This window comes from Suricata suricatta, chromosome 6 (genome assembly GCF_006229205.1).
Source record: "Suricata suricatta isolate VVHF042 chromosome 6, meerkat_22Aug2017_6uvM2_HiC, whole genome shotgun sequence".
NCBI lineage: Eukaryota > Metazoa > Chordata > Mammalia > Carnivora > Herpestidae > Suricata > Suricata suricatta.
In genome coordinates, this window is record NC_043705.1 from 46,233,648 (window position 1) to 46,247,097 (window position 13,450).

The 13,450-nt window shown below is 37.9% G+C and overlaps 1 protein-coding gene across 4 annotated transcripts in view; it reads left to right on the top strand.

Moving 5' to 3' along the window:
* NLN (neurolysin) overlaps positions 1–13,450 on the top strand; it is a 98,096-nt gene that overhangs the window by 41,410 nt on the left and 43,236 nt on the right. For all 4 annotated transcript variants that reach the window (XM_029942338.1, XM_029942339.1, XM_029942341.1 and 1 more), the window contains one exon: positions 3,450–3,598. In XM_029942338.1, coding sequence (XP_029798198.1) covers positions 3,450–3,598 — 149 coding nt within the window. The remainder of the gene's footprint in view (positions 1–3,449; positions 3,599–13,450) is intronic.

Consider the following 13,450-nt stretch of genomic DNA (forward strand, 5'->3'; position numbering starts at 1 on the left):
TAACCTAATAAATAATCAAATACAGGAAAAATTATGTATAAATGTATGTATAAACAGGTTCTCTGTCATAGCAGAACCTTGAAAACAGCTCCTGGGTGCCGACCAGCAGATAGAAGGGCCACATAATGATACTCTCAGGCTCTGCAACATTGTGTAGTCATGATCTTGTTGAGGAACAGCATTTATTAATGTAGAAAAAATTAGAGAGAATAAAACCAGAAGAAAATACACAAATTTCAGCAGTAGCTAATTTCTTGGGTATTGAGTTTACACTTGATATTTAAAAATTTACTCTTAATGCTTTTCTCTATTTTCCATTATCCTATACTTAAAACATACTATTTCTATAATATAACTGTTAGGCCCTTTGAGTTAAAAGGAATGGAGATTCACTCCAGTTGCCTCTAAGGATTAGACATATTCTGTGGTATAATTATGGCTAAACAACCTTGGCTCTCCAGGCTTTGTAAGAACATAGGTTATCTGTAGAATGGGATCATAAACATTTGTATGTATTCTGGAATTTGGAATGTTATCCAGAATCCTACACAGTCCTAGTGACCTCGTCATCACTTTACCCTCATCAACCCCTCAACACCAAGAATTCCCTACCTATGTCCCACCTTAACAGGGACTCTCTTACCTCTTCTTTTCTGTTTCAGTTTCTGCCTTTTTTACTACGAGCTGCTTCACTCTCATTAATAGCCACTCAATCTGGCTAAAAGTCTTAAGTTTAAACTACTGAATAAAAAAGACCTGATGGATCTTGTTAGTCAAAATCAAAGGGATGGAGTTGGTCCCCATTTGGCAGAGTTTTCCCAGAGGGTGATATTTTGTACATCTCCCTCCCTGTATGTGGTTTGTCCTTGGTTTAGAGACTCATTTCTTCAGTCGCATATGGCCAAGATGGTGTGCCAACCCAGTGACTTATGCATTTAACAAATACAAAAATCAATGGGGGAAAAATCTTTTTAAAAATTGTCTTAAATTCTTCTTCTCTTCTAATAATACACCTTTTTAAAAAATGTTTTTATTATTTTTTAGACAGAGAGAGACGGAATACAAGTAAGGGAAGGAGAGAGAGAGGGGGAGACACAGGATGCAAAGCAGGCTCCAGACTCTGAGCTGTCAGCACAGAACCCAATGTGGGGCTCAAACTCAGAAACTGCGAGATCATGACCTGAGCCAAAGTTAGACATTTAACCAACTGAGCCACCTAGGAGCCCCCCTAATAATATATCTTTTAATTATATTTTTAGTTTTCAGAAGTCCTTGCTCTCCCATAAATTTACCTTTGTAATTTAATCATAAAAATTTTTGAGTTTCGGAGTAGATTTTTAAAGACCAACTTTCTCTTATCTGTATATGTTCTCAGAGTTCATTCTGCCCTCTGCATGTTAAAACCTCATTTATCTAGTGTCCAATATTGTTTATACTTTGGCAGTGAGAGCATAATTCTGGTTCAGGTCTTTGTGGCAAAGTAAGGAAAGAAATGGTTTTTAGTATTATTGTTTGCTTAAGAATAGGTTTCCAGTTTTAGGCTTTTGCATTTTGTTCTGCTCATTTTAGTTCTTGAACAATTTTGATTTTTGTTAATATCTTCTTGACCTAATTTTAAAAAGTAAACAAATTGTAACTATATAGTTAATTCTATCACTTAAACAGGTGCTGTATGCATGAAATTTTAATTCTGTTTTGTGCTTTAATCAAAGAATATAAAAAGTATATATTAAATCCTTAAAGGATAATTATTAACAAGATTTTTTAAGCCACATGTTATGAATTTACTCAGATATTTGAAGTGATTTTTTTTTTTTTTTACAGCTTTGTGTTTTAAGAGAACTGGTACAAGTGGAGTAGCTTGTTTAAATGGACAGTTTCTTGGTAGGGAAAGGATAGTTCTGACTACCGTATATCACATGTGGAAGTTTCACCTGTTTACAATACCTTCAAAGTACTAAAGCTAATAAAAATGTATTCATCCTCACAGTATAGCCACAACTGTCCCTATAAACCGTACTCATTTTGGGTCACCTGGGTGGCTCAATTGATAAAGTATGTGACTTTTGATTTCGGCCCAGGTCGCTATCTCATGGTTTATGGGTTACAGCCCTCTGTCAAGTTCCTCACTGTCATCGCGGAGCCTGCTTGGGATTCATCCTCCCTCCCTCTCTCTCTCTCTCTCTCTCTCTCTCTCTCTCTCTCTCTCTCTCTCTCTCTCTCTCGCACTCTCTCTCTCTCTTTGTCTCTGTCTGTCTCTGACCTTCCCCTGCTCTCTTTCTGTCACTGTCTCTCTCTCAAAAATAAAGAGACACCTGGGTGGCTCAGGTGGTTAAGCATCCAGCTTCAGCTCAGGTCATAATCTCATGGTTCATGAATTTAAGCCCTGCATTGGGCTCTGTGCTGACAGCTCACAACCTGGAGCCTGCTTCAGATTCTGGGTCTCCATCTCTTCTGCCCCTCCCCTGTTCATGCTCTGTCTCTCTGTCTCTCTTTCAAAATTAAATAAACATTTTAAACTTTTTAAAACTAAATTAATAAATAAAAACTTAAAAAATAAATAAACCATACTGATTTTTTTCTGTAGTATGGGTTATTTCACTGACATCAGATTTTTGCCCAATGAAAGTCAAAATATTAATTTATGAAAACCCAAGAAAGAATTTTAATATGTGAAGATTAGAGTAGATCATTACCACCGTCATTTAACAGGAATAGTCTCCATATTTAACTATTCACTGAATGTGTCCACTGAGAGTTCTGGAAATCTTCTAAAATTGTATGGAACACTTTATACTTGTATGAACATTTCCATGGGGGCGGGGAACCATAACTTTGACTAGATTCTCTAAGGACTCTATAGTAAAGGTTAGGAATTTCTATTTTAAACAAACTCCCTTACCCCCAACTACATTGGTCTGCTTTCTTCTAAAGCATCCTCTGTCTCTGCCAGTCTCGATGCCTGTAGTCTCTACTTCTCCAATCCTCTCCTGAGGTCTTCCTCTTACACTGCCCACCCTAAGGTCCAGCCTTCTTCATAGGCGTTACATAGTGTTCCAGTCCTAATACTGCTGTCTTTGAGTTACTATCCCATTCATTTGACAACTAAGCTGTTCTGTCCTGTATTGTTCTTTATCTTTTCATGCACTGTTCCCCGTCCCACACCCAGACTATAAAATGTGTTAGTATGAGAACTAAGTCTTTATCCTTTAGCATTCCCACTTAATAAATGACACCCTAAACATTACTCTGTTAAGTGCTCAGTTTATACCCTTACTTGTTCTTAATAATGCCACGTAACAGCAAAGTCCTGCATTAGATGCTGTCTCCTGATAGCCTTAGGAAACTTTACAGAAAGTATAAAATGAAAAACTTATATTGGGATAATCATTTGTCTAGGTAGGGATACTGACTGCATGAATCCTTATGGTCTTGTCCTCTGTTGACAGTGGAACGAACCATGTTAGACTTTCCCCAGCATGTCTCCTCTGACAAAGAAGTGCGGGCAGCAAGTACAGAAGCAGACAAAAGACTTTCTCGTTTTGATATCGAGATGAGCATGAGAGAAGATATATTTCTCAGAATTGTTCATTTACAGGTAAATGATGTTATAAACCCTTTTAAAAGGAAAACAAAATCTACAATAAAAAAGTAAAAATCTTTGTCCAACAATAAAAAGTATTTGAGGACGCTTGGATGGCCCAGTCAAACATCTGACTCTTGATTTCATCTCAGTTCATGTTTTCATGATTTCAGGTTCCTGAGTCCAAGCCCTCATCAGACTCTGCACTGACAGTGTGGAGCTTGCTTGAAATTCTCCCTCTATCTCCCTCTCTCTCTGTTCCTCTCCTGCTTGTGTTCTCTCTCTCAAAGTAAATAAACTTAAAAAAAAGGTATTTGAAAATTTCTAGATTTTAGTTCTAATTATTATAGTAATGGGCACAGCATAGTGTTACATATTGTTACACTACATAGGATTATGTTGAGTTGCTCATTACATTCACTTAACACTAAAGACCAAGTGTAAAAAAGTATACATCTATAAATCTAAGGATTTTTAACTGTCATGAACATAATGGTTCGATGTAAAAACCTCTTTGAGTTTTCTAAACCTTGCAGGGTTTATATTAGATCAATCAACTACAAATGGAATTGAATTGTTTATCTGTAAATACAATGTGGTTTTGTCCATGATATTAAGGACATACTGTCCTTGCTGCACATCATAGTCATTCTTCTCTGTCATCCTTACATTTTTCAGGATTCACACAAATTAGATAATGAATGTTTTAGATAGGTCTACCTTGAGTGCTTTTGATATTTTCATCACCAATGTTGATTTGCTTCTTAGCATTTTCATCATCATGTCTTCACTTAGAATTTTTATTTTAATGACACTCAGCAATTTTTTTTGGAGAACAACTACTGTTTTATAATCCTAGACATTTTTGTTTTATTTTGCATGTTTATTTATGCAAAATATCAAAACTTTTCTTCCTTTTAGCAAATTATGACAAGAGTTGAAATAAGAAAGCAGTTTTAGTTCACGTTTTAACTTACTAAAGAATATGTAATCAAGACTGTATTTAGACATTTAAGATGTACATGCTGTCTCTTCTCTCATGTCAGATAGGCACTGTTTACCCTGTAATTTATATTCATCTATGTGGTTCATAACTGTTCATCTTTTTTTTAAGTTTATTTATTAATTTGGAAAGAGAGAGAAAGCAGAAAGAGAGAGAGGAGAAAGAGAGTCTCAAGCAGGCTCTGCCCTGTCAGTTCAGAGCCCAATATGGGGCTCAAGCTCCCTAACCATGAGAGCATGAACTGAGCTAAAATCAAGAGTCAGATGCTTAATCAACTGAGCCACCCAGGTACCCCCATAACTGTTCATCTTTAGCACTATAAAACTAAAGTAAATTGTAATAACTTTATGATTATTTTTTATTAGTTACATTGTTCTCTTCTTTTGACCTCAGTTATCACTCTGTGTGATTCAAATCATGGCCCTTACAGTCTCCTTTATTTCTTTTTTTAAAATATTTTAATGTTCATTTATTTTTGAGAGAGAGACAGAGCATGAGGAGGGGAGATGCAGAGAAAGAGGGAGACACAGAATCCGAAACAGGCTTCAGGCCCTGAGCTGTAAGCACAGAGCCCTATGCGGGGCTTGAACCCACAAACCACAAGATCATGGCCTGAAGCAAGCCAAAGTTGGACACTTGACTGAGCCACCCAGGTGCCCTTCTTTTATTTTATTTCATCCTCCCCATCTAATTCCTTTATAAGATAATTCCTGTATAAGATAATGTATTTTAGAACCTTTTCCCAGAATATCAAATTTTCTTTTATTAATTCTGTTTTCATTCTGACTTCTAAGTTTTCCTTTGAGAGTTTTCTAATCTCAAAGTATTGCAATCTTAATGTTTTATGTCGTGTCTAATGTTTTTCTCTGATATTTATGAATGTTCTCGAAATATGGAAGGTTTGTCACTTTAGATTTCTTTGCTACACTTTTATTGGGATCTGATCCTAGTAAATTTGGGAACAAACTGCTGCCAGTATGGTATAGTATAGTATACTATACCAGGCAGACCCCAGTTTGTTCATCATATTAGTTCATTTGTTTGGGCTGGTTTTATTGTTATAATTTTATTGTAATAATTTACAGCAGTTTTAGAGTTGTTTCCATAAGTTTTCCTTTTTACCAAAAGAGAATTATTCCCATACATGTTAGTTGTTAGTTGACCATTTATAGGACCTTTTACACTCTGTTAAGGCTAGATCAGAATAATAAAAAAAAACTATTTTTGGTTTTTTATGCCCTGGAGCTTATTCAGTGAATTTAGTTACCTTTAAATACCTTCTCTGACAAATAGTTGTGTTTATTTAGGCAGTATTTTTTTTATTGTATTCTGTTTTTTTGAGAGAGCATGAGTGTAGGAGAGGGGCAGAGGGAGGGGGGAAAGAAAGAGAGAGCGAATCCCAATCAGGCTCAGTGCTCAGCATGGAGTCGACACAGGGCTTAATCCCACCACCCTTGGATCCCCACTTGAGCCAAAATCGAGGTTGACGCTCAACCAACTGAGCCACCAGGTGCCCCTATTGTATTTTAATTCCAATATAGTTAACATACAGTGTTCAGTTACTTTCAGGTATACAACATGGCAATTTGACAATTCTATATATTACTCAGTATATAGGCAGTATCTTTTAAAATCTAAAAGTATCAATATGAGTTTTCTGCTAGCATTGGACACTTTAATAAATGGTAAATTTCATCCCATTCATACCTAAACGACAAACTTAAGTATATCTATTTACTTTTCTCTCTAATGTTGTAAGTAAAATAGGGCAAGCATGATGTCACACATAAAGCCTTCATTAAGCTGGATAATAGGTTATTAAATGTATATGAAATCAGCAATTTCAAGCATAACCTACTAAAATGAGGGTACTCTGGATAATATTGAGGTCTCAAGATACCACCAATGTAGACAATAATCAAATATAATACCTTTGGTTTGATATAAAATGTTACTTTAGCTCTCATGTTATTCTTCACTTAGGATTAATAAATAGAAATATGAAATTAGGGGCAGCTGTCTGGCTCAGTCAGTGGAGCATGCAACTCTTGGTCTCATGTTTCTGAGTTCAAGCCCCACACTGGGTGTAGAGATTACTTAAAAAATAAAATCTTAAAAAAAAAAAAAAAGAAATATGAATCACTATTCACAGTTCTTTGTGTAAAATCTGTGTTCAATAAGCCTTCTAGTTATCTATGGATATGTAACGTATTACTTCAAAACTTACCGCCTAAAAATAGCATTTTATTTTCTATCACAGTTTCTGTGGATCAGGAATTCAGAAAGGAATCAATCAGTTGGGTAGCTCTGGCTTGTGGTCTTGCATGGAAAAAGGAAGTGGTGACTGAGGCTGAAGCCTATGGAGGCTAATCAGACATCTCTCACCTCGTGTGATGTCAGGGCACCTACGTGTGGCCTAATTTGGGCCTTCTCGTAGCATGGCAGCATCAGGGTAGGAGGACTTGTTTCATGGAGACTCAGGACTCCAACAAGGGTGTTTCCACAAACTCCCTGGAAACCATGTTACATTTTCTGACCTGTCTCAGAAATCACATAGCATCACTCCAGCCATACTGTACTGATTGACCAGTCACTGTGACCTACCCGAAACCAGGAGACACTACACCTCAGTCTAAGGAACATCAACTTATTTGCAGCCATGTTTCAAAATCTCCCAAATAAGTCCTGTGCTGACTCTAGATGGATGAAATTACAGTAGAGCCTGAGACTAATCTGTGTACCATAGTTTTCCTACCTCCTTCCTAATGTATGTTATACTGTACATTTACACAGCAGTATAGTTATCTAATTTAACTTTCCTCCCAATCTTGTGAGGCATCCTTTTTTTATAAATGGAGATACTGAAGCTCAGACATGGTAACTTCGCAAGAGCCACAGAGGTAAATGTTTAGTCAATGTTCATAAACTAAAGCAAGAAACATTTGGTGACAGATCTGAAAGATAGGCCTTCAGTAATTGGTGCTAGGACATGGGTTTTCCATGTGGGGAGAGAAAAAATTTCTTCTCCTCCTCCCAACCAAACTGACAATAGCTTCTCAAAAATTATATAGGACTGTGTCTTTACAACACCTAAACAGAGAAGTATTTGTGGAACAAGACCCCAAAGTCCTAACTAAAGTAAAAGATGGAAAACCATGATTGCATTAAAATAAAGAACTTCTGGGGTGCCTGGATGGCTCAGTCAGTTAAGCATCTGACTTCAAACTCAGGTCATGAGCTCATGGTCTGTGAGTTCAAACCCCATGTCATGCTCTGTGCTGACGACTTGAAGCCTAGAGCCTGCTTTAGATTCTGTGTCACTCTCTCTCTCTCTGCCCCTCCCCTGCTCATAGTTTCTCTCTAAAAAATAAATAAACATTTTAAAAAAATAATAAAAAATGAAATAAATAAAAACAAATGCCCCTTTATAACTTTGAGCTTAGAAAAAATAAAGAACTTCTATTAAAAAAGTGAAAAGACAGTAAAACTAAAAAATACTGAAATACTCAAATACTAAATTAAGAAATTTAGAAAGAAGGAAACTACCAAAACATTAGTTCCTAGGGTATATAAAGAGCTACTGAAACCAAAAAAAAAAAAAAAAAAAAAGAAAGAAAGAAAGAAAGAAAAGAAAAAAGGGCAAAGGACATGAAAAGATATTTCAGAAGAAACACAAATGTCAATTAAACATGAAAAGATGTTCAAACTCATCATTAATTAGGGAAGTGCAGATAAAGATCACAATAGGATACCATTCACTCACTAGATTGGCAAAAACTACAAAGTCTAACAATGCCAAGTATCTATGAATGTGAATCAGTGGGAATGTTTGTACACTACTGGTAAAAGTGTAAATTAACTAAAAAATTAGAGTAATAACTAACTTGGAGAAAAACTTAGTATTATGAAGTAGGGTCTCATCTTCCCCATAACTTGACCTGTCCTCTCCCCCACCTCACCATTTATCTAGAAATCCTTTTGCATTTGTACACAGGTGAAATTGGACACATGTACATAACAACATTATCAATAATAGCAAACATTGAAACAACTTAGATTTCCATCAGCAGTAAAATGGATCAGTAAAATTTAGTATATTTATATTGGAATGTTTTATAGCAGTAAAGTAAATGAACTATAGCAACATGCAACAGAATGACTGAATATTAGTAACAGTGAAAGAAAAAAGTTCTAGAACACTACATACAACTTAATATTATTTTATCAAGCTCAAAAAGAAGCAAAACTAAATGTATACATATTGGTAAAATTGGTAAAAAAAAATGTTTAAAATGAAATTCAAGAGAATGGTTACCTGTTGCATAGATAAGTGTAACAATGTTGTTACTGTTCTTTTTCATAAATTAAAGGGTAGGTTTAAATTGTCTTTATAACATACGTATGTAATTTTATTCATTTGTTATATTAAAAATATTACATGCAAATTTAACATGTCAATTTTATCCTTAATTCTATCAGAAGAAAAAAGAATAAGAAATTAAAACAAGCATTTCCTTATTTCTTTAAGTAAAAAATATCCAGGTATCAAAAGCCAGCAGTCAAGGCCACAGATCTTGGTGTTTCTTTGTCCTAACAAAGGTTTCTTAGTTGTTGGGTAAAAAGCCAGAAATGGTTTCATACCCTCTTTCAAGCCATATTGGTGAGAAAAATGTGCATTGTCTCTATGTTAAAACAACCCAGACATATAATATTTTATTCCAGTGGACTGCTGAGTAATAAGCACAGAAGAGGGATTCTTGAGTGAAATAAGAGTCTCAGTTATGTAAGCTGGGTTGAGAAATACAGTTACCTATTGTAATATTGTTTATGTATCTTTTAGAGCCCTGGGCTTTTGTCAGGCCAATTCGTCTTAGCCAGCTAGTGAAAAGTTTTCATTTTAAACTGTAAAATAATGCTTTTAAGCATATATGTTCTCCACCAACGATGGAGGCCTCATGCCAAGTTGAAATACAGGAAACAGTGCCTTAAAACCATGGCAAAGAAAAGAAAATAAAAGAAAAAGAAGAGTGGCAGGGAAGGAAAAAACTAAGTCCAAAATTCAGCATGGTGATGGTAACTGTCTTAACCTACACCATCCCTTCTTGATTTTGAAATATGTAAGCCTAGTTATTGGTCATAATCAGAACTACTGAAGCTTATAGCTTTGTGAGGCTTTAAAAGCCTAGAGACATAGTGTCGTCCTTGTCTTCATTTCCCCATTAGCCAGACATCACTCTTGTGCTTCCTCAGTGCTTAAGTCTCTCCACTCACTACATGATCCTGACGTTATATGCTTATATATCTTTTTTCCTTCACATTACTTAAAGCATCTGCAGGATATTCATCTTTGTTTCCCTGGTACCCGGGGTAAGTGGGAGCTCGGCGAATGTATGCCGAATCGAACTGAACTGGCCCTGGTTAAAAGTGTCTTCATGCAGGATGACAGTCCCCACTCCCAGTGTCCATCCTCACTGTGCCTGGCTCACACCACAGCAGGGGCTCCTGTGGTGGTATGTTGAATTAGTAGTAAGCAAGCAGGCCTTTGTGTGGCCCTCCTACCTGGGAACACAGGCAGCTGCCTAAAAATATCTCCTTCATAGTAGCCAAAAGAAACCTAACAGAACATTTAAAAGAACAGAAGGGACACTTGGGTGGCTCAGTCGGTTAAGTGTCAAACTCTGGCTCAGCTCATGATCTCTCTGTGAGTTCAATCCCTGCATTGGGCTCTTTGCTGTCAGCTCAAAGCCTGGAGCCTGCTTTGGATTCTGTCTCCCTCTCTCTGCCCTTCCCCCACTCACATTCTAACTCTCTGTGTCTCTGAAAAATGAGTAAGTGTTTAAAAAAATTGAAAAAGGGAACAAAACTTCCTATGTAACACAATTAAGTTATGCCTCTGTCTTAACATTTGCAACAGGATCTGTATTCTGTTGTTATCTTGTTTCTTTAGTGTTATCAGTTTTTCCAAATGATATTCAAAGGAATGTACTATCTTGATTTTCAGGATTTAAAAAAAATATTTATTTATTTTAGAGAGAGACAAAGACAGAGCACAAGTGGGAGAGGGGCAGAGGGAGAGAGGGAGACACAGAATCGGAAACAGGCTCTAGGCTCTATGCTGTTAGCACAGAGCCCGACGCGGGACTTGAACTCAGGAACAGTAAGATCATGACCTGAGCCAAAGTCGGATGCTCCACTGACTGGGCCACCCAGGTGCCCTGGGATTTTTTTTTTTTTAAGTTTTATTTATTTTGAGAAAGAGGCACCATAAGTGGGGGAGGGGCACAGAGAGGGGTGAGAAGGAGAATCCCAAGCAGGCTCTGCATTGTCAGCAGAGAACCCAGCATAGGGTTAGAACCCATGAAGTCATGGGAATATGACTTGAACTGAAACCAAGAGTCAGATGCTTAACCAACTGAACCACCCAGGCACCCCTGTTTTGGGGATTCTTTTAACGAGGTTGTAATTTCTACTTTGTGTACGTAATATAGACATAATATGAAAGTCCCACTGAAAAAGTTTTTTATCTACATATTTTTTTAAGTTTATTTATATTGAGAGAGAAAGAGAGAGGGAGAGACAAAAGAATCCTAAGCAGGCTCCATGGTATCAGCGCAGAGCCTAAAGAGTGGCTTGATCTCATGAACCAAGAGATCATAATCTGAGTTGAAATCAAGAGCAGGATGCTCAATCAAGTGAGCCACCCATGTGCCCCTATACATTTTAGAAACTGAAAATGTGAAGGTCTAGTGAAGAAAAGGACAAAGTCATGGGACAGAAGATGGAGGGATTTGGGAGAGATTAAGAAAATTCTCATTTATAATGAAATTTTGAAGAATGATAATAAATTTAGGTTTTGTAATTGTAGTGGTATATAATATTTGGGAGAAAGTACCAAATTAAGAATTTGAGGAATTTATTTCTATCCATTTTTACTAATAAATAGCTGAATGATCTTAGGAACTTCTCTTCAGTTTTCTTGTCTGTAAAACAAGTATACCAGCATATGTGTAAGTGTGTGTGCGCATGTGCATGGGTGCTTTCATGCTTTTATATAAAAGCTCTTTGTCACAGGAAGAGGTTAGGGGAAACTATCTTCTCACCACAGAGATGAAATGAAGTAAGTGCCTCTGCTGTCAGATTATATGAATTTAAAAGTTACTTCAGAGCACTTTAGGCCTTCCCCTAACCCAGAGGAGAAACTTCACCCAAAGAACCCTGAGACCTAGTTTCAATTCAAGTGGGTCAAATTCTTGTTCAGGAAGGATGGTGCCAGTCCAGCAGAACAGTGTAGTAACAGCTGATTTCCTCGTAGAAGGTCCTTGGGCAGTAATTCCAACCTTCCCTGGAGATTATAAGGGACGATATTCTTTTTTTTTACTTTTATTTTTTTAATGTCTTTTTTTTTTTTTTTGGGAGAGACAGAGAGAGAAAGAGAGACAGTACGATCAGGGAAGGGTCAGAGAGAGAGGGAAACACAGAATCTGAAGCAGGCTCCAGGCTCTGAGCTAGCTGTCAGCACAGACAGAGCCTGACCCAGGGCCCGAACTCATGAACTGCGAGATCATGGCCTGAGCTGAAGTCAGATGCTTAACTGACTGAGCCACCCAGGCGCCCCAAGGGAGAATATTCTTATGATCAGCTCTGGGACAGGAATGTGCTTCAAAAGCACATTTTATGAGTGCTTTACTCCAACTAGAGCGCTTCAGAGATTTCCGAGACCTCAGAGTCTGACTGGCAGACGGTGCCTGGTTACAATTGAGTCAGAATTTTCTTAAGTGTCATTTTTGTGGTCAGTCAACAATTTCAGTACAGATAATTAGTCATATTTTAATTAGACCTAATTCAGGGCAGATTTTTCTTACAACATCCTTCTACCTGTTTATGCTTGTCTTACATTTTTGGGGGATTCAGTAGTTTTTACCTAATCTAGACCATGAGTTAGTTTTGAGTTACTGTGCTGAGTATGCTTCTAGGCTTTCTGAAGTAGCAGCCCTGGTGCTCCCAGATACAGCAAGCACGGGCGCTCCTAGTGTGTGAGCCCCTCCTGATGGAGCTTAGCACAGAGTGGGAATTCTGCTCGCATCAGCTGCTAAGATATGTGGTGAGTCTCTGTTCTCAGGTGAGGGCCAGTGTGCCCAGGAAACCCAGGAGCCTGAGCACACAGCACACTGCTGTGCAGCAGTGCTCCTGGCTCCCACCTTGGCTCACTGCCCTTCTGGGAAAGCCCTCTGCTCCCAACCTCACCCTGCTCAGTGGGGTCCTTCACAGCTTACCCAGTTCTTGACAGGCCTTTCTCACTGTGGACTTTTTTTTTCCCTCTGCCCCTCCTACACATACCTCCTGCTTCGATGCTCCCCAACCTTACAACATCCAGTATTGTGCTTTCTAGAAACTCCTATTGCCATGCCCCACACCTCAGGACATACTTTCTGGTGCTGTCAAAACCAGCCTTGATAAACCCTGGTTAATCACATCCACGTGAACGCTGTGATTTGAACTGCTAGCCGTCCAGCCCACAGTTCACTTCAATCCCCCTGGCCATTCCGGGTTTCTTGCCATTGCAGGCACCTGCTGTGGGACCCCAGTGTTTGCCAGCACCAACTAGGGAGGGTTCCAACTCCAGTCATGCCAGCAAGGTCAGCAGTTCTCCAGGGATATGAAACGAGTTATAGAAAAAGGAGACTAACTGTTCTCTGCCTCCACAGAGAATGAGCACAGAGGATACTGTGAGTAATTTACGCACAACAAGTGCTTTTTAGTACCAGGACATAAAAGTCTTTATTGGTAAGCAAAGTAAGATACAGATTGTCATACTGAGTAGTGCCCTCAGGTAAAATACAGCACTGTGCCTGCTGCAACAAAAT